General features: G+C 34.2%; 1 protein-coding gene across 3 annotated transcripts in view; it reads right to left on the bottom strand.

Moving 5' to 3' along the window:
- Positions 1-25,168, bottom strand: part of Csmd3 (CUB and Sushi multiple domains 3) — a 929,488-nt gene that overhangs the window by 365,923 nt on the left and 538,397 nt on the right. For all 3 annotated transcript variants that reach the window (XM_013012565.1, XM_013012564.1, XM_013012566.1), the window contains one exon: positions 1,227-1,409. In XM_013012565.1, coding sequence (XP_012868019.1) covers positions 1,227-1,409 — 183 coding nt within the window. The remainder of the gene's footprint in view (positions 1-1,226; positions 1,410-25,168) is intronic.

Here is a 25,168-nt window from a genome sequence, read left to right as displayed (position 1 = left end):
ACTTCTGGGGTTTGAGTGGATAATTAGAGATGAGATTCTCAAGGGGACTTTTCTGCCCAAGCTGACTTAGAACAATGATCCTCAGATCTCAGCCTCCTAAGTAGCTATGATTACAGGTGTGAGCCACTGCAGCCAGCTAATACTGTAGAACACTTTTTTGGAATAGTTAGAACAAAAGAACTTTAAGTAAAGCCTTTGAATTTATTATTAAGTTTCAGATATTAAACAGAGTCAAAGAAGATTCTTCTAGTATATCTTGTTCTTTCACAGCAGGAACCTCACAAAATGATCCAGTTTATGGAAAGAAACTAGCCTAAATTGAAAAAGATCGATTAAGTGTCTTCACACTCTTCCTCTCCTAGAATTTCTGAAAAGTAAATGTAATAAAACAGGGATTTTTTTGCCCGATTAAAAAATAATACCTATTTTATTGTAATATAATGAAGATAAAATTAAAATAATTAAAACTAAGTATATCAATAGGTAATAGAAGCTGTGTTTTACTTTTAGTTAAACATGAAGACCTTAATGTATTTTCGCAAATATGTTTCTTTTTATCCAAGCATATAAGCTAAACAATGAATTTTATTATGTACAATATAAAAATGGCACTTTATATACATGCAAAAATAAATTAATGTGGGGCTGGGAAGGTGGCTCAGTGCTAGAGTGCTTGCCTAGCATACATGAGGGCCTGGGTTCTATTCCTCAGTAACACAAAAGCAGAAAAAAGCCAGAAGTAATGCTGTGGCTCAAGTGATAGAGCGCTAGTCTCAATCTAAATTGCTGAAGGACAGCACCCAGGCCGAGAGTTCAGGCCCCACAACGGACCAAAAAAATGTGTTATACATGGAGTATAAGCTTCAAATATTTTAGGTGCATTTTATTGTGAATAAGCATATACTATCTTGTTAAATGTATCTATTAGAGTTAGCTTCAATGCATAATTTTCATAAGCATGCTATCTATAAATTATAAAAAGCCACCAAATTAAGTGTTATAAGAACATGTGTAATATATATTTTGCAATTACCAAGTGAACTATGTTAACTTTATTTAAATCTATAATGAAATTTATAAGCACACTTGTTAAAGATAGTATCGCAGAATGCTACTCATCCAGAAATAATTACATGGTTCCAGCATTTTGCAATTAATTACAAAAGCAATTACATGCAAGGACAGGGTAGCATATGCCATCTAGAAGCAAAACATTTGGTACTCACAGATACAGATGGGTATGTTTGCAGACCATTGGTTATTCTCTTGACAAACAATGGATTTCTCTCCAATTAATTCAAACCCAAACTGGCATTCAAACCTTAAAACATCACGATTAGAAAAACCATCGCCTTCTCTAATTCCATATAAGGGTGTTCCAGGATCACCACAACTTTCCTTCTCAATTTCTGTAAAGACAGAACATAAAAGTTACCTTCCAATATCTGAAGCAAGGTGCTAAATAAGAATTTAGTAACAGTACTCTTGATGGCAAGTTTTTTCAGGGTAAAGTCTGGATACATTCTCTAACCTTATTTTTTTTCTTTTACTGCTAAATGGGCATTGTTTGATTAAATATTCTTTAGGAAAGAAAGCAAAAACTGTATTTTTTCTTACTTTATGGATGGGAAGACTGAAGTTACCATAGCTGATCAGATTACAAGATAATTTATTCCTAGAAGAATCATTATGACAATGTCTGAGGTTTGTTGTTGTTGTTTTCAACCCAAACTCCCTTGATAGTCTGATTGACTTTGACTGCATCTCTGCTTGTCTATATGGCTGAAATAGCTTCCTCTGTGGTAAGCACCACTGGTGTTTTCCTTGCTGGAGGTTTCTGGCCTTGATGCAGAAAGGCCTCCTATGTAAAGCTGTAGCTAGATCTCGAGGGTGCCATTGGTTTTGAAAACCTCAGCTTATTTTTCCTTATCCATCTATCTATCTATAGCTCTCTCGGTTTCTATTTCTTTCTGCCTCTTCCTATCACTATCTCATCTATCTATCATCTGCCTATCTTCAATTACTGGATATATAGGTAGATAGGAAGATGATGATGATGATTATGATGATGAAGATAGATAGATAGATAACAAGGGTAGATCGACATAGATATGTCTGTTTACCTTAAGGATTTCCTACAGTCTCCCAAAATTTTGATTTTTAAACAAATTTTTCCCTTCCTATTCAGAATCATTACTGTATCTTTATATAAATGTAAAAATCTATGTATTGTATCTATGTGTTACTGTATCTATGAATAATTTTAGTTATCTACATATTGTCCCTTTAGTACAATATTCTTTACAATTGATTATACATTTTTATAGAAAGACAAACTTGTATCTCCAATAATCTTCACAGTATATGGAATATAAAATATGCAAATAAACACTACTATGCAATCATGAGTGCAATGATAGAGCTATGAACAAAGAACAATTAGGTACAATATCTATCATTTATTGAGCACTGAAGCCACGCTGGTACGGTTAAAATATTGTAAATGTGCAGAATGAAACTTAACTGTCAACCAATTGTACAAAGGAACTATTCTCATCTCCATTTATAGATAAGAAATCTGGAGATGAAAGAAGTTGAAGAGTTTGAGCAGTTTCACAATTGTATAAATAGCAGGATTTACATCTTTCTGAAGCCAAAAATTTAGTCATTGTGCAACAGAGGAGTGGATTTCATTCACTAGTTATCTATTCATGAAACCCAGGTTCAGTTTTCTATGAAGTGTGAAAAGTAACACTTGGCCTGTTGAGGGCTGTGAGATCTGGTGGTAGGTGGCATCATAGTGACAGTGACACATGTAGGAAGAAGAGAGATCACTTACACTGGGAGGATTCAGTGATTCAGAAGGATTCAGAAGTCACTGAATCACTGCTACAATAAATCATCCACCGGTCAACCAACTCTAAATCCCACTACAACTATATTAATATCACTGAGGACACACTCCTAATGGCCAAGACAACTTCCACTGGAAATCACAGTGAAGGCTTTGTCACATCCCACTTCACTTTTTAGGTACCAAGTCTCCAGCACATGATCCATTAAAATAAAAAGAGCAAAACATATCCAAATCTATGGAATTACAGCACAAGGATTTAAAACCTAGAGAAGATTTTACACATCTCTCAATTCATACAATACCTCATTCATAAAGACTGCCCAGAATATGCAAGCGTCTTTTGATGTTCCTTTCTCCAAGTTTCTATAAACCTTGGAAAATAATCTATATTGATGTATACATATAATCAGAAGTTTTTGTTTATGTACTGTTTCCTCTAATGAGATGTTTACACATGGTACTGAAAAATATTTATATGTTATTTATGTATTGTAAAAATTGTAAACATTTGTTGTATCTAATCCTGACATGCCATGGGGATATAATTAGGTAAAGTAATTCCTCAATGTCACACAAAGTTTATGAGTAAGAGCTGTTATGTGAACTTAGTCTATGTAGGTCCTTTATATGAAATCTATACCTTCACTGAGAACCTGTTTTTAAAAACAGAGCTGTAGATTTTTTAAAAAGACAAAAATAATCAATTAGCATACATAGCATGTGATTCTATTTTTGAACATTAACAAAAGTCTCATAGAGAGCGAGACAGACAGAGAGACAGAGACAGAGAGAGAAATTCCTAGATTCTGTTCCAGTTATGAATAATGCTGCTTAGGAGTAATAAAGAAAAAGTAGTATACAAATATAAGCTTATCTTGGAAGTATATGATTTACCTAATGGGCGGTGGATTTCTATATTAGCTTGCATAAATTACTCAATCTTATCACAGGGCACATTTGCCACCATTCTGAATTTCGCATATTTTTTATTAAACTTTTGTCCTTGGTCTGAGGCATTTTAAATGTCAGTGTTTTCATCACATTTGTAAAACACAGCCTGCATTCATTATTGCAAGTACTTCCTCCCTTCCTTTTGCCTGGGAAGTTGTGGGTTTCTTTACATCTCCTTAAATATTGACTGCAGTCTCATTTGTCTCTGATGCTTAAAGGTGAGACCTAATGCAACCCACGGAGTCTTTTTCCAGCTGCACGATTCATATCGCACTACCATTGTAAGCTAGTTGCTTAGGTAATACGATTCCCAAAAGGCTTCTTAATATTAAGAATCAGCAAAACTGCAAGTTTTACAGATCACTTTCTTTTAACCTACACAGTTTCACTCTGAAGTATTTGAATTACGGTGTCAACTGTTGTCAAGTGAGAGATTGATCAATGAGTGGTTCTGTGTCACTTTAAGGCCAGATGTTACACTTTGGCTGGAAATCTGATTGAATTTAAACTTAGAGTTTATTACTTTAGGCTCCAAAGATCAAAGTTAACTTGGTCACTAAACTTAGAAAACTGTGTTGAAAGAGCCCTGTTTCTACAAATTTCAGCCACTGCCATTTAAACCTACATTTCCCATAATGTTTTCAACATACAGCATTCAGAGTACTTTGCTTGTATTTTCTATGATGTCCAATCCCCTTATTTCAACAACCCTTTCTCTTATTTTTTTTAGTTAGTTACTTACACCGTAAGAAAGGAAAAGATGAGCACCAGGTGCTACTCCTCTGCTAACCTTTGGCTTTGAGGATAGAGGCTTACTTTGTTCCTTCCAAATTTAGTTGTAAAGGATGTGCTGTTATTTGTCTCACTCCCAGTGGAGCCATCCTTTGTTAGAGAAATCCCAACCTCCTTTCATACTCTGAGAGATGAAATTATTCTAAGATCATAAAATGAAGAATCAGTGGATGCTTACAAAATATTTTTCTGTCTTTGTTTTTCTTTTCTTTTTTTGTTGTTGGCTGTGGGAATTGAACTCTGGGCTTGGGTGCTATTCCTCAGCTCTTCAGCTCAAGGCAAGAGCTCTACTGCTGTTTGTCGAACAATTTCTATGGAAAATTATGTTTTACCAGTAAGACAACCTAAAGGAAACAAATCGGACATTCTTACTGGGTAAATATGGGTATAGCTTAAGAAAGATAACAAGGGGTATACTTATTAGAATTTGGATGAGGATAGCTACCTGAAAAACCCTGGCTTTTAATTATGAGTTCAATCATCCATAGTGATCAGGTGAAGGACTGAGGCAAAAACACTCTATCGAACTCATCTCTTGACCATTTCACCCAGTCCTCTGGCAAAGTAATAAACCCCACCACAATGCTCCAAGAAAGCCAGATAGCACAGAAGCCTTGCTGTTAAGAGCCCATGCCTATTAGCTTTTACTCACTCTGAAGTAGGAATCAAAGAGCAGGGCAGGGGCTGGGAAGGTGGCTCAGTGGTAGAGTGCTTGCCTTGCATGCCCTGGGTTCAATTCCTCAGAACCACATAAGCAAAAAGTAAAAAGCCGGAAGTGGCGCTGTGGCTCAAGTGGTAGAGCGCTAGCCTTGAGCTGAAGAGCTGAGGAACAGCACCCAGGCTCAGCGTTCAGGCCCCATGACTGGACCCCCCCCCAAAAAAGAGCAGGAAGTGAAGCATGGAAAAATGAATAAACCAAAAAATGTCTTGCACTCATACTCTGTAGTCAAAGAAAGTAATGTTACTCAAAAGACATAACTAGATAGAACATCAATTTTCTATGAATTCCTCTCTGTCTCTGTCTCTGTCTCTCACTCACTGTCTCTCTCTCTCTCTCTCTCTCTATATATATATATTCTTAAAAACTACGGGATTTTGTGATCTCTCTCTATATAATGTTCATTTTTGTTATGGCTTATACTATTTACAAATAGAAGCACATAAAATGGAATCATGAGTAGACAGATTTGCAAGGTTATGCACGTGTTGGGAAGAGGTGTGAGGTAGTTTGCAATATTTTGGAGAGAATGAGCACTTTGACAAGAGAAATGATTGTGTGACATAAGCCATCAGCTTTTCAAAAACTCTAAATTGTTCTTTATGGCAGGAGTTCAGGTGTAAGGGGCATGAGCTGGGAGACTGGGCCATCGTTTGTGTGCAGTCTGAAGGGCTGTTGACTTTATTCTAAGCACAGGTAAGGCATTGATGAGACACTGTGGATACATAGTTGAAAAAAACCATCCACAGCAACTGTCACATTAATCTCATATCGAATGAACTAAACATAATGTAGAGTCAATTAAGGAGACATGACCTACATTCTTAGGAGCTTATAGTCTAATAATGGTCAGTAAAATGAAAGTATCAGGAAGCTTTCCTTTTGTATATGAAGACTCCAAATAGCATTGTTCACGTGAAACCTCACTTAACCTGTCTATTTTTTAAACATTTTCCTTTGAAGTACCTTGCATGGAAGTACAAAGAGAAATATAGATTTTTGTCTAAATCTCTGTAGCTACCTGCTTAAAAGAGTTTGCAAGCAGGGATAGATCAATATTTTCTGAAGTATAATAACAATCAAAGTAAATGGATTTTTTTCTTTCCAAAGAACCATAACTGCTAGCAGTCACCTAGCTACCATCAAAAACGTCAAAACTCTGTTTCTCTAAATGTATCTACCAGATGGCAAAAGAACTCACAATTGTGTTAGTGTAGACCTTTGTATAAGTATAAAACAGGTAAGAAGAATCAAATACTCCTATTATAAAAGACCACATTGAGAAAAGCCAGAGGGCAATACATGAGCAGGATATATGCTCTTCTTTAAAAATAGTCATGTTGATGCAGAATTAGCCTTTTATGGAATAAGTTACTGGATTATCTACCCAAGCTCTTTCAATGTAATAAGCAGCTACTCTCTTTCTGTATATGTTGAGCTTGATATGGGGAAGGGGGTAGACAAGGAGATAGACATAATATTTAATCAGGCATTTTGCAACAGTAGTGTTAAATGCAAAACATGCTTATATGTATATTATAAATAATTATGCATATTATATATAATTATACATATATAATTGGAGCTGGATTTATCACAGCAAGTTAGGCCCTTGAAGATTATTTTGATAGCCACATTTCCTTTGTCTTTATGTTTCTGGATCCTAGGCTTTAAATCTCACTAAAACCTATTCTAAAGAGGATGCAATAATGCTCTATAGGAAATATACTCATTACCTTGCTCATGTAACAGTAACCCCTCTGTACAGAAAAAAAAAATTTAAAAAAGAAACAGGTGGGGACTGAGAAGGTGGCTCAGTGGTTGAGTGCTTGCCTTGCATGCATGAGGCCCTGGGTTCCACTCCTCAGCACAACATAAGCAGAAAAAGCTGGAAGTGGTGCTATGGCTCAAGTGGTAGAGTGCTAGTAACCTTGAGTTGAAGAGCTGAGGGACAGCACCCAGGCCCAGAGTTCAGGTCCCATGACTGGCAAAAAAAAAAAAAGAAACAAGCAAGCAAATAAATAAATAATATAATATAAAGTAGTATAGTAAGGGCTAGGGATGTAGTTTCTATCTTGAATTATTGTCTTCCATGCATGTCTGTGTTATTCCTCATATTACAGGTATACATGCATAAAGCCTTTGGTTCAATCCTTACTCAATGTCACCAACAACTAGTAAAAGTAGTAAGATGACAAAATATGTTACAAAGAATAATATCTAATGCTATACTAATATTATAAGGCAAATTGAAGCCTTTCATTAAAAATATTCATTTATTTTCTCTTTTGTTTTTGTTTTCTGGGTAGGATGGTGTTGCTAGGCATAAACCAAAAGTCTTATGGAAGCTAGACACCTTGTCTACCACTAGGCTGTACCCACAGTGATTCATTAAAAATAAATGTTAATGAGTAACTATGAGGTATATATTTTTTAAGTTTTAAAACAATTGTACACAAATTTCCTAAAGCCTATTTAATCCTAGAGTCCTGTGTTCAAAGTTTCCCTTAGGACTTGACTCCTATGTATCTGCCTAGAAAAAGGTTATGTAAGTTTGACAGGACTTTTTGGAAGAACTGTGATCTGATTAACCAAGAAATTAAAGTAAGGCTTGTTTTTCAATGCTGGTCATTCAGTTCAATTTAAAACCAACAAACATTGAGTGGGAAATAATAGTTCAAAGAAAAGAATACTAAAGCCAAGAAAGGAAATAGTTTCAATAAAATCCTAATTATTTAAAAAGCTTATTTAAAGATCATTTAAATCAGCTATTTCCTGAAACAATTTTTCTTGACCTGTGACCAGTTATTGGAATGAGGCTTTGCACTGTTTGGCAAATGTAATAAAAAGAGAATGGCCCTATCAAAAAGTGAAGGGACAATGTTAGAGCAAACACAAATTCTAAAAATGCCTAATGTCTGCTATTGAAAATAAAAGCAGACCCTTTTTAATTCCTTTTATTGCTTGAGAAATCTGGTAATTGTCAATCTTTCTTTTTACATGTAAGTGCCTCTTTTCAAATGAAAAATAAACCTCTGGCTACTCTCAAAATTTAGTAGTATTTCCTCAAAGATTTGTAAACTATCTCTTTGAAATGTATTAGTAAAGGCAGATAACTCTTCACCTCTAGTTTATGGGAGGAGGTGGGGAGCAACGCTGATTTTCACAATTTCTGTTCTGAAGATGAGATTTGTTTCCTTTGGATAAAGCATTAGTCACACATATGGCCACCATATTTATGGGTGAATTTAAGATAAATAATGTGTACAAAATAGTAAATATAAAATAAATTATTGTGATACACAGGTCTTTTCCCTGAGAACTAGTTATTATCTTGAGAACGTATGTGAAATACAGTCTATCCGCTTGGCTAATTTAAAGGGCCAAATGTCTTCTGTCTTTGCAATACCTTTATTCGTTTAGACAATATACCCATCTTTCTTTGGTTTAATGCTCCTTCACTATGAACATAGATTGTGTGTGTGTGTGTGTGTGTGTGTGTGCGTGCGCACGTGCGCTCACATGTGTGAACTGTCTTTCTGTGTGGAGAGGATTTCTTTTTTTTTGGTCGGTCGTGGGGCTTGAACTCTGGGCCTGAGCGCTGTCCCTTAGCTCTTCAGCTCAAGGTTAGCACTTTACCACTTGAGCTACAGCACCATTTCTGGTTTTCTGGTGGTTTATTGGAGATAAAAGTTTCACAGACTTTCCTGCCCGAGCTGGCTTTGGACCATGATCCTCAGATCTCAGCCTCCTGAGTAGCTAGGATTATAGGTGTGAGCCACCAGCACCTGGCTGGGGAGAGGATTTCTAAGATGGAAAGTTTGTTTTTAATTTCATTCCTAAAAAATACTAACAACACATAGATAATACCTAGGCATGAATGCACAATTGATGCATTATTGTAAGCATTAGAATTATTTGGTCTCGAACTCCTGATCCTCCTGCATCATCCTCCTTGTTGATTTTCTGGCGAGCGCCACCATGCCAGTACATTTGTACATTTAAAAATAGTTTATTTTTGGTGCTGGGAATGAGGCTCCATGGTAGAGTGTTTTCCTAGCATGCATGAAGCCCTAGGATCAATTCCTCAGAACTACATAAACAGAAAAAGCTGGAAGTGGCACTTTGGCTCATGTGTTAGAGTGCTAGATTTGAGCAAAAGAAGCTCAGAGACAGTGCTCAGGCTCTGAGTTCAAGCCCCAGGACTACCAAAAAAAAGCTTATGTATTAAGATTTGTAGCTGGAAGAACTGGATGGGGGTAGGGTAACTAAGAAAGATATAGTGAATTAATCAGTAAAAGTAGGATAGCATAAGAAATGACGTTCCTGAGTATGCACTAGTACATAACACTTAAAAAGAGAGTTGTCTCTTGTTTTCAGTGAGAAAGTGGAATGCTTCACAAACTATAAGCCAAAACAAATTCCTTTCTAGACATATTTCACAATTTCTTATTTCATAAGTGACCTATATGAGCAAACATCCCCTAAATCTTAGTTTCACTTACCAGTGTTTCTTAGGTAAAAAAATAAAAATAAAAAATAAAAACAAAACCTACACATGGCCTCACCTATATTTCTAAGCTATAGATCTAGTAACTATGGTGGTTTTGGTGATGGCAGCATCCTGGTCTATATAAGCTTTTCCTAAGTAATAAGAATATTTCCTCTCACCTACTCTGTTGTCACAAACATCTCCTCAACAGCAAAGGGATTTATTTTATTAAGCTAGATTTAACAACTAAACTCTAGCGCTCATAAAGGTAGATATGTTCTCTCTCTTAGAATAAGCAAAGTCATAGGAAAAGAGATGTCAAATTTTAGAAATATCACAAACTTGTTAAAGCCCTCACTATTGAGCACTACCTCAGAGTTTTTGTCTGTAAGAATGTCCCTAGGTGTTGCTGATAGACAAGACTTCAAAACACATCTGAGAGCTGTTAATATCAAAGACAAGAAGAAGATAATACAGGGAACCTGGATGAGTACCAAATATGAAACTGAGAGCCTTATATGTAAGATTTGAATTGGTTCTTTACATTAGCTCAAGACAGATCTTTTCATGTTTAGATATAAGTGTAAACCAAAACTCACTTCTAAATTGGACCTAGTATTTGACTCATTCTCTTATTGTACATCTACATAGCTCCAGGGGTGTACCTCCATTAGTTTCTAATTAGCCACAGTGATTGGTTTACATTTCATTGGTGAGGTTTGAGATAACATGGGCCAAGAAACTGGCTGAAAGCTCTTGGATACAAGCTTTACACTTTGTACGAGGCTTTGCATGTTTCTACTTCCTCTTCTGGGATTTCTACCACTGGCTACTGTAAGGATGAGCAAGATCCTGAAACAAACTTGAATTAGAACCAATTTCTGGTCCCAAAGCCAAGCCAACAAATAGGCTGAAGAAGATGGGCCTAATAGTTCTTTATCTAGTAAAAATGAACAATAAGTAAATAAATACTTGTTTGTTTGTTTTTACATTGAACATTTTCACAACCTGATTACAACATAGTCTCTCATGTAGATACTGTAGACAGAAAATAAAAGCCTAACACTTGATATGTTTAATTAAAGAGAAGGCCAATAGCTTTTACGTTACTTGCAATAATTACTACTACAAGAGGGAAATAAACTTACTAGAAGAATTTTGAATCTTATGAAGAGCTATTCTTTGTAATGTTCTATAATAGGCTAGAGACCCCAAATATAGAATAAGCCAGTCTTTAGAGTATAGAGCATCTCAATTTACACAAAATCAAGGATGTGAGAAAGTAGAAGAGGTAGGAAAACCATCTCTTGGGAAAATGTAGGAGGAATTGGATGACTTCACTGGATTGTTGAGTCCTAGAGAAGAAAACACTGCTAAATTAATTTTGTATTTCTAGCACCTAGCAAAATGGGAGGCATCCCATATGTTATTTTTCTCTTTTTTATCTTCATGAATCACAATGGAAATCAGAGATAGAAAAACTGGAAGTCAAAGCTAGGTTTCACTAATTAGTTAAAATTAAGCACATCTCAATCAGAGTGATCTGGACTTAAATTAGTGCTATATTTTTTAGCCCTTGTAAATAAAGCCACAATTAATATATCATTATTATTATCCTTTTTTTTAAATCAATGCCTTTTCTATAGTCAGTGTGCTTTGAAAGAACTTTCATTAGGACATTTAATCTCTGTTAAGCTACCAGTAGTCTAAGATTTTGGTAGGTGAGAGGACCAGGGAAAGGAGATAAAAGAGTTTTGTATACAGCCTCAGGGGAGAGACAGGAAATAGAGGGATTACTAAGAAATGTTAGATCTGCCCTAGGCTGACCAGCAAGTGTGAGTTTCAGCTCAGAAAGAGAAAATCTGATTTTGAAGAAAAGAGGTAAAATTAATAGGGCTTGGTCAACAAATTAGAGTTCCATAGACCTCAGATGGAAGAATGAATGACAATTTAAGGATAGAACATTCCTTTACATTTACAACCACAAATAACTTCCGGGTATAAGCTAGGAGCTCAATGTGACCAATAAGAAAGCAGGATTTTGACCAATAAGAAAGTATAACCTCATTGTAAGTTAGTGGAAAGAGGGAAATCATCATTTTACAGTGGAAAGAGGGAAATCATCATTTTACTTCAATTATGTAAACATAGCCAATTAGTCACTTTTCATGACAGTGAGAACACACTGGAGTAAACTTAAGGTAGAAAGGTTTTGATTTGGTTTACAGTTTTAGATGTTTTAGGTCCATGATCTCTTTAATCTGTTGGTTCTTCATCCTTGTGTGATGACACACAATACATTATGGTGTGGAAAAGCTGGCAAAACCAAGTAACTCACTTCATGGAGGACATAAACCAGAGACAAGTTTTACACATCAAATGAACTCAACCAATAGGCCCCAATTTTAGATGGTCCAAAAATGCCAACTCATTATTCCAAGGCTTTAACACACGATCCTTTGGAGATATTTCATATACATACATGGTCTGACTCAATAATTAAAATAATTTCTCTAGGTAATTTAATTTTTACTAAAGAGATCTATTGCTGTTTTCAGTTTAAGTGGTTTTCAGGCAAATTCTTGGCACCTGTCACTGTTTCAAGAAGAACAATTTTCTTAAAGTTTCATAAACTTCCTTATAGAAAGTACTTAAATAGGGATACAGGTGGACCCATTACAACAATGAGATGTACAAGTCGTTATGTCGAAAAATGAACTTTACAACTTTGGTGCGGGAGGGGGGGGGATGAATGGGTAGTGGGGAGGATTGGGTGGGGGGGTAGGGGGAGGATAGGAAGGGATGGGAAGGGGAAACAAAGGAGGAGGCTACAATACTTAATAAGAAATGTACTCATTATCTTGCCTATGTAATTGTAACCCCTCTGTATAGTATTTTCACAATAAAAAATAAAAATAAAAAAGAAAGTACTTATAAACTTTATCTGAAGGGCAACTTTATGAAGCATTAATGTCTCTGTGTGTGAGTAATTGTGTATGTATGTCTCTGTGTGTAAGAATGAAGTGGTCATTTTTTCTGATATAAAATACAGACGGAACTTATTTATTTTATTGTTATTGTAAATGAGTCAAAAATAGATCCTTCCTAATAAAAGGCAAATGATTTTAATCCTGAAAAGAACTGTTCAATGGTGATCCTCTGATTTTAATATCTTTGATGATGTAGTTTAATTAGCTGAATTTTTTCTTGGAATTTGGAGGCATCCAAAGACATTTGTTCTTTGACATCTTTTAGTACTTGTCTGTATTATCCACAAATTTTACATGGAATTTTGAAAAATTGTTTGAGTAGGGGGGCATTATTACATTCTAATAGCACATCAAGATTTTGCAGCCCAAATAAAAGAAGTGAGGATCTTATATTTATCCAATGCTATATCAAATAATAAAGTGGTTCCACAGTTTTGGAAGATGGATATTGGCCTGTCCAGAAGGGAAAACTATACATGAAAAAGACAGGAATTACTATTAATATTGTGCACTTCAGGTTTATGATGGTGTTGGCTTCTTGTTTTCTATCTCAGCAATCTTGAAGATGGAATGTGCACAGATAGAAAGGGCTCCCCTGTATTATGGAAAAAACCCTATTATATGAAATACTTTTGGTTGATATTTTTCTTAGCACGTCAAGGATGTATGAAGTTTAATTTTCACTCTAACATATGGATTTTTTGACATAGGATGATAGCCATATCTTTAGCAATGAAGGAAAGAAAAGCACTATAAAACCTCATCTCACATACTTACAGAATTTCAGATGTTTTGCTAATTCACTTTGAAAATTAGGACTTTTCTCTACAGTGTCATATCCTGAGACAACTGTAACTCCACCCCCATTTTTAGCAAATCATTTCTATTTGTTCTAAATGTTGGATGTGCATATTCAAATGATGTACATTTTTAATTTTCTCCAGTTCTCTGGAAATTATAGACTTATGAACTTTGTTTATTCACTTCATTTCATTACCTTACTTGGAGCCTAGGACTGAGAAAACCGTTACATCATAATTAAATCTATTTATTAGTTATTAAGGATAAATCTATTCATAAAATTTAAAAAAATGTTTAAATTGTGTTGAAAAAATTTGGAGTGGCCATTTTTCAAAGAGACCAGAAAGTATATTCTAAATTCGTTCTGAATTCATTAAACATATTATTCAAATATCAACATCAAAGGAATATGCCATTCATTAGAAAATCTATTAAATGTAACAAAATTCACGTGGACAAAAAATCATTAAAGATAATATAAACAACTCCAAAAAATATAAAAATGCCATCTATTATTGCCATCAGTAGCATGAAGAGAAGTGTCAGACTAGTTGGAATTATAAGTAAAAACTGTGTGTATTTTCCCCAAGGACAAATTAGAATTTTAGTATAAAAGCCAATAATAATAATTTTAGTATAAAAGCCGGGCACCAGTGACTCACATCTACAATCCTAGCTACTCAGGAGGCTGAGATCTGAGGATCACGGTTCAAAGCCAGCCCTGGCAGGAAAGTCTGTGAGACTCTTATCTTCAATAAACTACTCGAAAACTGCAAGTGGGGTGCTGTGGCTCAAGCAGTAGAGCATTCTACTTGAGCTGAAGAGCTGAGGGAAAGTCTCCAGGCCCAAAGTTCAACCACACGACCAAAAAAAAAAAAAAAGCCAATAATATAACAACAATTAGAAAAAGGAACATCCTGACCATATCCTTTCTTAAGGCTCTACTTACCTCATGAGGCCTCTTGACCTCTTCAACTGATCAACCCCACTAATGTCTCTATCTCTAAATGTCTTTATATTAGGTGGTAGTTAAAGCTTTGGCACTTGAAGTTGGGGACACATGATTTTGCTCATAGAATATGGTAAAGATTCAAGAAGAAAACATAAATTTGAGAGAATTATGAGGGAGAATCCATACACTCTATAATATCAACTCTACTTGATATATATTCTACTAAAAATTAAAATCATAAGGAAAGGGATGGCAATTTCTTTAAGCATCCTTTTAATTAGCATGGAAGCTGAGAATTAGCCACAGTCAATCAGGTTCATTCGAGGAAGTTTTGAAAAGCAAGAGATACTTAAATAATCCTTTCTGTAGGTATGTCTATGAAGGCATTGTTGGTCATTGAATGTCTTTGATGTTAAAGTCTTGTCTAGTCAGGATACTAACATCTAGCCTTCATTGGTAAACTCTGTGGATGACATTGTTAGTGATTATTTTTCCTTCTAACCTGACTGTTACAGATGTAAAAGATTCATATCTAATGAGTAGAAAAAAAAGTTGGTGGAAAACATTAACTTGTCAGGTTTTATTTTGCTTAGTTTTTTTTTTTGTAATTTCTCTTGTCAACATCTAAAGCTGAGTTTTTCTCTATTGTAGCAATTTTGTAAGTCGGATAATATGAATGTAAGTTATTTGCTTAAACATAGGAATAAAATGTTCTTTAGAAAGAAAAACTGAACCCTAATGGTTGCTTCAGCAATAGGTTAACAAAAGTGATATTAAATAAATTACTTGACATGGGTATTCTGTCAAGTTATGCCCTATAAAATATTAAAAATTCTCCACAGTAAAATACAAGTATTGTATAGCTCATGTAAAACATTGTTACCAAAACTTATTAGTATTTTAATGTTATAGGCCTCTAGGGATCTTGTAAAAATACAAGAATCAGACCAATGTACACACAAAGCAGGAGGCAAGATAATCTCAGAACTGGTATGATGCCAGTTGACTAGATAACACAATCTTGATCCATAATCAAGCTAATTTATTCAACAGCCTATCACTAAAGCTTTCTCCCTGCAGAACACACCTTTTTTGTCTTGTATAGTTTTTCTTCAAAAAAATGTAATGCTATTAATTTTTGAAAATTTTTAAAGTTTTATATAGATAATACTTGGAGTACAATTAATTGTTTCTGAGAAAATTGAATATAGTCTTACATATTATTCATTCATTTCTACAAATCTTAGCTCAAGCTGAAATCATGAGAAGCAGACAGACACACGGAGAGAGAAAAAGACTTTCAAGAAAGTTTACACCAACTTTACCCTTGTAAATTATTAGTCGCAATGTTTAGTCCCATCCTGCCTTGTTCTTTGCAATTTTTTTAAAATTCTATTTATTTTATTGTAAAAAAATGGTACAAAGGTGTTACAGTTATATGAGTAAGGTAATGAGAATGTTTCCTATGGAGTACTGTTACTCTCTCCTTTCATTTTCCCCTAGTATCCCTTCCCTTCCCACCTGCCCAACTCCTCCCTTCCCCTTTCTGAAGCTGTAAAGTTCATTTTCACCATAGTGTCTTGTACATCTCATTGTTACAATGGGTCAACCTGTGTCCTAGTTTCAGCATTTTGTTATTATCCTTCCCCTCTCCAAATTAGAATATATATATATATATATATATATATATATATACACACACACACACACACACACACAAACACACACACACACATACATAAGATACAGGGCACTGGAATCAAATACAGTCACAACAGTCATTATAAATAGTGGGAAGAACATACAAAATAAACAAAAAATGATATAGTGCATTAAAAACAGCAAAACAAACAAAAAACCACTTGTATCCATATGTTGGAGTTCATTTTGCCTAGCATCATCTTATAATGTCATATGTACATAGCTTTTAACCTTTCCTGCTTGTCTGGTAGTATTGCAATTGTTTTACTTTGTAAAAAATCTAGTTCATGTTACAATTCATCTTCCACATGTTTGCTACTTTAGTAACAGAATAAAATCCATCCAAAAGTTGTTATCTTACTTAATAACAATATAGAACTGCTTACTTTATAGTACAATATCTTATTGGCAGTGGATATCATTTTCAACAGAATCACAGAATGCTTATATAGCTTGCTAATTACCTAAGATATTCTGACAGCAATTAGCTGTGTAAATTTGAATTATCTCCAGGAAAGCCAAAAATCCATAAGAATTTTTTTGGCTTAGAATAAACTATATTAATAATGTTAAAATGTCAAATGTGAGGTAAAAATAAATTTTGTGAGGTTATAAATTATAAGATGAAATAGTAAATACTCATAATTGGCAGGAGTAGTTTTCCAGTTTCCCTTCTGGATCAAACAAAGCCAGTTTGGCCAGTGTTTCACTAATGTTTCCTTCCATGAAGTTTTGCTTTAGTAGCTTTTGGCACTATGTGATATTAAAGAGAAAAAATATCCAGTGAAGTCTTAGTGATACTTTTGTTGATTTGGTCTTAAATTTGATTCTCTTGAGTTGAAATCTGGCAACCTGCTAATGTATAAATTAATGAATTTCAAATGAATTTTACCTGTCAAAGTTATTTCAACTTTTAAAAACTCAAATATATATGTATATGAATATAATATATATGTGTGTGTATGTATACAAGACAAATACACCTTTCTATTAGGAATATTATAAGTAGTACCTGTTCAGTACAAATTAGTACTAACATAATCTTCAAGACACCTTCAAATTAATAGGGGGGAAAGAGATTTAAGAAGTATAACAATCGAATATAGGAGTAAAACTTAAATCTCTAATTTAGAAAAAACAAACAGATATCTTAATCAAATGAAAACCTTAAAGGTGGATTGTACCATAAGCAATATGAATTAGAAAACATTAATTTTGTTTAAGTTGCATTGATACTTTGGCTTTATACAGGAATATTATTAGAAGATGATTTCAATGGTTAGGACATAAAATAGTCAAACAAACAAGCACGTACTTATGTGTGTGTGTGCCTGTGTATAGTGTAGGAGAGATAAAGAAAGAAGTAGAGAGTGGTAATGTAGCAAATAAAGTCTTAAAATTGATAAAATTACGTGTTGAGATCATCAACCTTTTATTATTCTTTCACATGTTATAAAAGTTTTCAGTTTTTCAAGCAGGTATCAGTGGCTCCTATTTATAATTTTAGTTATTGAGGAGTTTTGAGTTTTGAGGATTGAGGTTCAAATCAAGGAAAGAAAGGCCAAATATATGAGACTCTAAACTCCAACTAACCAGCAAAAAGCTGGTACAGTGAGAACTTTGAAGGAAAAAGCCAAGCAAGAACCAAGCAAGCTCCAGTATTGGAAAAAGTTTTAAAATTATATATATATGAATTTATATTATTGTAAAGATACTGTACAGAAATGTTACAGTAGCATGAGTAAGATAATGAGTTCATTTCCTACTGAGCATTGTTACCCCTCCTTTGGCAAAGATAACAAGTTAACTAAAAAGTCATAATTCATCAACTGTAAGAAATCTTAGTATAAATAATAATACTGGTAATAATAAACATATTTATCATAATTCAAGTGAAAGTATTAAAATAATTAATTTGTAACCACAGGTCAAAATATTGGAAAATATATTTGTTTTTCTTATATTTTCCTAAGTACAAAACATGCATTAGAATACAATGGAAACATCATTTAACACTTTAGAAGTATAAAGACAAAAAATGTTTGCAGGGTACTTGTACCAATTACTAATGAAAAGCAAAAAACAACCCTTCTGAAAAATGTAGAGTATTGTTGATCAGAAAATCTGAAAGTCTTGAAATGCAATAATCACCATTGTAAGCATGAATATCAGAGTACCAGCTTGGAGGCGATGTTAACATGGAAAGAAAGTGAAGCCAACGATGACATTACAGTTTCTTTGTTGAGAATGATGACTACTCATTTTCTTATAGATTTCCTGGCAGCAGTGACAGGATACATGCTATTCGTATTTCCCAAGGAAGAGACTCCCTGTCAATGTGCCACCAACAGGTCAGAATAGTTCAGTATATTCTTCTCAAGCACCTCAGTTTCTGACAATTGTTCTAGTTGAGTATATTGGGACTAGCATGTCACATTTTACACTAATGAAGGTAGGAAATGGCCAAGTTGATTGATTTCATTAAGGTAAGATAAAGTATAAGCAGCAAATGTCAACAGAATAACTTTTTATTGTCATCAAAATGAAGGAACTATTATCTTCCATGAGTATAACAAGCCTTGTATTTACAGTCTAACTTACTTGGTTATATACATTTCTAATGCAATAATGAGCTAATACTTAGATGGGAAGAATGGGGACTAGAAGTAGGGGCTTTGGAGTGAAGTTAACTCACTTTAAATTCCACCTATGGGAGAGGGCTTGCCTAGCATGGATTAAGTTCAAAACCTCAGTATCACATAAACAGAAAAGGCCAGAAATGGGACCATGGCTCAAGTGGCAGAGTGCTAGCCTTGATCAAAAAAGGCTCAGGAACAGTGCTCACACACTGAGTTCAAGCCCCAGGACTGGCAAAAGAAATAAATAAATCAACCCCCCAATTGCTACTGGCAACTCTGTAACTTTGGGTAAATTACATGTAATTCTGAATGTTCTATCTCATCCTCTTCACCAGAAGGAACACACTAATAATTCCTACATAGAAGTTTGGAAAACAAATTGAGGTGAACAACCCAAAATGCCTGACACATGAATTTATTAATTCAATTAATATGCATTGAGAACCTATCTGGGCCAGATATTGCCCAGACATGTGGCTCACAAAAGTCAATGATAAAGGACCTCTTCACCTCCTCTCCAGAAAAAGGAAACTGATAATTGAAGTGTACTATATATATATATATATATATATATATATGCATATATATATATATACTCACACTTCTATGTATATGAATATATATAGTAATTATAAAACAAGTTTAGAAGGTGATAAGTGCAACAGCTGTAAATGTGGATTAGTGTAACAAAAATTTGGAGGGTTACATGGGTTTAAATTTTAACACAGTAGTTAAGGCAGGGACTGTCAAACTGACATTAGAGCTGAAACTTGAAAAACATGAAGGGCTTAATTCTGTATGGAACAAGGGAAAAGATTGCAGGAGGTATAATACCTGAGTGTTTAAAGATGAGTAAGAAGCCCATATGATTGAAATTTCAAAGAGATCATCTCTGCCACTATGTTGAGGAGGAAAGAAAAATGAAAGACAAGGAATCAATTAGAAGTTTATTGTTATAATCCAGTTCATTGATATGCTGATTTGACCAGGGGGTTAGTAGTGGAGGTGGTGACACCTGATAGAATTCTAGGTTCCTTTTCAAAGTGACTGCAAGAGGATGAGAAAGAGGTAGATAAAGCATGTCTTTAATAATTTCTGTCTCAGAGCAGATTTCTATCCAGTGATCTGCAGATGACTGTAGGTAGAGCTGTTGGAAAGGAAATGAGTTGTGTCATGAAAAGTCTGTGGGTAGAGTTGTCAGGAAGTGGGGTTGTGTATCTATAGCTCCATCAGGACAGACCATAGCAATGTAAATGTGAGTTGATGAATAGCTAATATTTAAAATCATGGAACCAGAAGAAATCACAGATGTTGTGAGTCAGAAGAGAGAGGAAAAGAAAAATGGAAAGACAAAGAGACATAGAAGCAGACACAGACACAGACACACACACACACAGAGAACACACAGATAACTGAGAAAACAAGAGAGAAATGAACAGAGCACCATCAGTAGGAAGTGAGTGTTCCATGGGTATATTTCACATTTTCAGAATGTATACAATAGCTAACACTGTATGGTAAACCCATTTGTATGAAGCTTTTCTGCCTTTACATATTAGTAAAACATAAAAAGTATATTAAGAAATTAAAGGGGTGCTAGAGAAGGTCATGTCCTGGATAGCAAATATAGTAATAAGGAAAACAGAGCATTTAATGCAAAGATGAACTATATTGATGTCTCAAGTAGGATGTGTGTGGATTGGATCATTGACTATTACATGTAGCAGTGCAGAAGATATTTTGGGCCTTGAAAATCAAAGGTTTGGTATTACAGTGGTTCACAGAGCATTTAGGAGGCCATGGGACAGGTAAATGGGAGCCAGTGAAGAGGGACAATTCCATTAGCAATATTCAGCAAAGAGGAGCAAAGATATGGGCCAACAGCTATCAATAGAAGTGGAGTCAGAGTAACTTTAGTTTTCTTTTTCAGGAGGAAAACAATAAATCCTGAGAGATAATCCAGCATGACAATAATTCCATGCAGAATATTTGAATATGAAGGAAAAAGAGAAATTAGCCACAATAATGTCTTAAAGTGGAAGAAAGAATGTGGAATTTAATATGCTAATGAAAAGGAGCCGGGTTCCTGTGGCTCATGTCTGTAATCCTAACTGCTCAGGAGGCTGAGATCTGAGGATCACGGTTCAAAGCCATCTCCAATAAACCACCAGAAAACCGGAAGTGGTGTTGAGGCTCAAGCAGTAGAGCTCTAGCCTTGAGCTGAAGAGCACAGGGACAGCGCCAAGGCCCAGAGTTCAAGATCCACGACTGACAAAAAAAAAAAAGGACTGGCTTTATATTTTAAAAAGTGGGTATTTCATTTACTTAAAAAGTGATAAGATACTATAAATGGTAAAGATTTTGATCTGTGCAGTTTTGGGAAGATATAGCATATAATAGAATTATGCCTAGAGAGAAATATAAATATTAATGTGTTTCTTTAATTCATCCCATAGTGATTCAAGATGCAATAAGCCTACTTGATTGTACCAATTCAATTCAGTACAACATATTTATGTAAGTGTGTTTCTAACACAGTCTGAAATACATTTGGTATTGTTTTTCTTCTTTTGCATATATTACAAAGATGATTATAATATAATGATGAATTTTCATGAACAATTAACAGCTTAACAAAATGATTAACAGAAGTTGAAATGAGATTTACTAAGAGATGTGAGTATAAGGGGGATGGATGAATCAAAAAGGAAAAGACAACAAGAATACTGAATGTACATATGTGATATAAGAAGGGGAAAATGTGGAATAACTTTATGGGGTGAATGGGGGAGAAAAAGTAAGGATTGACTCTGAACAGATAGCACTGGACACTTAGATGTATATATCAAATTGTAACTCACTGTACAACCTCTTCAAGTTCAGAAAAAAATTAAATTTTAAAAATACAATAGGTGGAAACTGGTGGCTAATACCTATAATCCTAGCTCCTCAGGAGGCAGAGAGCTAAAGATCATAGTTCAAAGCCACCCCAGGAAGAAAAGTCCATAGACTCTGATATCCAACTAACCTCTAAAAATAGAATCTGAGATGTAGCTCAAGTGGTAGATAGCTTGTCTTGAAAAGGCTTAGTGTGAGTGACCAAGCCTTGAGTTCAAGCCCCAGGACTGTAATAAAATAAATAAATAAAATAACTGGCACTGGTAGCTACACCTGTAATTCTACCTACTCATGAGGTTGAGATCTGAAGATAATAATTTGAAACCTGCTCTGCAGTGAAGTCTATGAGACCCTTAATTCCAATTAATCAGCAAAAAGCTGGAAGTAGAACTGTAGCTCAATTGGTAGAACATTAGACATGAGTATAAAAGCTTAAGAAGGATGTCCAAACCCTGAGCACAAGTACTGCACAAAATAAATAGCCAAACAAACAAATGAGTTGGAACAAAACAGATAATTGATAAGGACATGTGTTTATTTGCTTTTATAATGTGAAGACATAGTTTAACAAAACTTTACCTGCGTTGAAGAGAAAGTGACCTAGAGCTTTGTTTTTCAATTAATTATATTTCAAATATGTATTATAAATTATGAACTATTTTATTCTTTGAATATATTTTATTCATTTGTTGTTGAACTTTTGTGACACTCATACATGAGAGAAAAATTTAAAGTGATGAATTTCATAAGGCAGTTTTGAGCATGTAGGCTGCTACTCACTAGTGATATGTGTTAGCAGTAATTATGTCATAATTATTGTTTAAATACTGTAGGCCAATGAAAGTAATAAGTGTCTTATCTCTACATTTTTCTGGTTTTTTTTTCTATGCAATCTAAGTATTTAATCATTGATTATATATTAGGGCAATAGATAAGATAATTTTAGAAAAGAAAGGGAAAGTGCCACCAAAGTCAGTTTGGAAAAGATGCAGACCTTAAGGAGAGATAACCTATTTTCCTTTATTTGATTGCGCTGAGTGGCTCCTGCATAGTACACTAGCACCAAAGTTTGTTGATTAAATTGAGCTGTGGGTTAGGAAGACTGTGTTATTAGCCATTCCCATTTTGAATTATTCCTTTGCCCATACAATTGTACATGCATTTACGAGAACAGAAAGATGGAAAATAATCCAAATAATATAGATATCTTACTTTTAAAATAAAAAAGACACACGAAATATGATTTGATATGTCATGTTATGATCTTAAATTAATCCTTCATTTCACTAAATGTGTAGTCAAAACTGACTAACGATACAATGAAAGGAATAATGGATGATTAATGCTCATTTCTTTCTTTTTAAGTTAATTTTTTTTGTGTATGTCAGTCGTTGGGTTTGAGCTCTGGGCCTGGGTGTTTTTCCTCAACTCTTCATCTCAAGGCTAGTGCTCTAAACTTGAGCCATAGCTCCACTTCCAGTGTTCTGGTGGTTTATTGGACATAAGAGTCTCATGGACTTTCCTGCAAGGGCTGGCTATGAACCACAATCCTCAGATCTCAGCCTCCTGAGTAGCTAGGATTACAGACGTGAGCCACCAACAACCATCTAATTTTATTTTTTATTTAATTAACTTATTATTTTTCACAGTACTGGGCTTTGAACTCAGAACTTCAGGTTTGCTGGCAGGTAGATGGTTTAGAATTGGAACAATATTTTCAATACTTTTTGGCTTTAGTTATTTTTTTCAGTCTTGTTTCACTTTAGTTATTTTTCACATAAGAGTCTTCTTTTTCCCCTCAGGCTGTCCTCAGACTACAATCTTTCTATCTATGCCTCCTACGTAATAAATAGTATCATATACATGAGCTGCTATGCCCACCTTCTTTGTTTCAGTGGTGTTATCCTTAGTTTTTTTTTTGTTTTGATTTTGTTTCACTTTTTTTTCTTGGAGGGGGCACACTCTGGTTTCAGATTGGCATCCTCCTGATCTTTGCCACCAGAGCAGCTGAAATTATATGTATGAACCAGAAACCTGAGATTGAAACCTCATTTTCTCCTCATTTAAAGTTCTGAATAAGAAGAAAGACAAATATCACTCCCACTCAGTTTATTATGGTTTTTCTAAGCTAAAGTAATATAAATTGTATTAAGAAATCTCAAGTAGTGTTAAAATCTGACACTGCATTCTTGATTCATGCTAAATTTTAAATGAAAGCAAAAACAATAGCAGCATATACATGTTTTGCATTATTACATAGTTTTTCTGATATGTATCATGTTGCACATAATGAAATTTTAATATATAGTGTCTTAAGGTAGGGAATGTTGAAGTACATAGTTTATCAACTATTTAGTGAGCTATATCTCATTTTTCACCAATTGTATATAACTGTTTGTAGTGCTACAGATAGGAGATGATGAGCAAAGCTATATACATATAAATGGTCTCTGTTGTAGAATAAAATTAAGTAATCATGATCTTCTGTGGCTTCTCTCTCAATCTGTTTAGTATGTGCAAAAGACATTTGCTATTGAATTAAGCTAACAAAGAGAGTGATTGAACATTTAAACTCCAAACACTATTCTTGGAGGACATTACCCAGTCCTTCAAGATTCTTAATGACTTCAGTGAAAATAGCATAATTTTTACTTCCTACTTTGAAAATTAGCTTTGCACAAAATGTTTACCATCAGTCAATATTGCAATTAAAAAGAATGTAATCAAAATATAATTGTTACAATTTTATGCCATTGCTATTATATATCATGTCTGTGATTTTTTTTAACCTATGGTTTATTGAGATCAAAGATTGCTACATAAAAGTATCAGTTTATTTCACTCGAGTCTTATTCAAAATGAAATGAAACAGTAAAATATCATTCAATTCTAAATGCTACTTAAAATTATTTAAAATGTGGATTCACTATATGCAAAGTCATTTCATTAACTAAAAAGACAGAATGATTTTGAAAAAGAAAGATAATTAAATCTTAGTACTGAAAAATCTGACTTACCATTTTTTTCGGACTATAAACTCTGTGTTGCAATTGGCATCAATTTGAAATTCTCTAGTGCAGTACTACATTCCTTTTCTAACATGTTTTTCATGTTATTTATTATAAAACTGCCATTTAGACTATAGTACATTGGTGGTAGTCAGAGGATATAAAATGTAGGAAAGTCTTGTTGATTGGAGCTTAAATCCTTTCCATTAAGATCAGAAACTGTACTTAAGACAATTAACTAATTCTAACAACTTACAGCATAACTAAATGTATTCGGTGACTGGGCTTTAGAAAAGGAAAAATAAAAACAAAAATAAATTTGAGTTCCAAAATAATGAATAAACAAATATAATTTAGATATATTTTATC

The sequence above is a fragment of the Dipodomys ordii genome, unplaced genomic scaffold (assembly GCF_000151885.1).
Source record: "Dipodomys ordii isolate 6190 unplaced genomic scaffold, Dord_2.0 Scaffold17, whole genome shotgun sequence".
In the NCBI taxonomy this organism is placed as follows: Eukaryota; Metazoa; Chordata; class Mammalia; order Rodentia; family Heteromyidae; genus Dipodomys; species Dipodomys ordii.
This window is presented reverse-complemented; position numbering and strand designations above follow the sequence as displayed.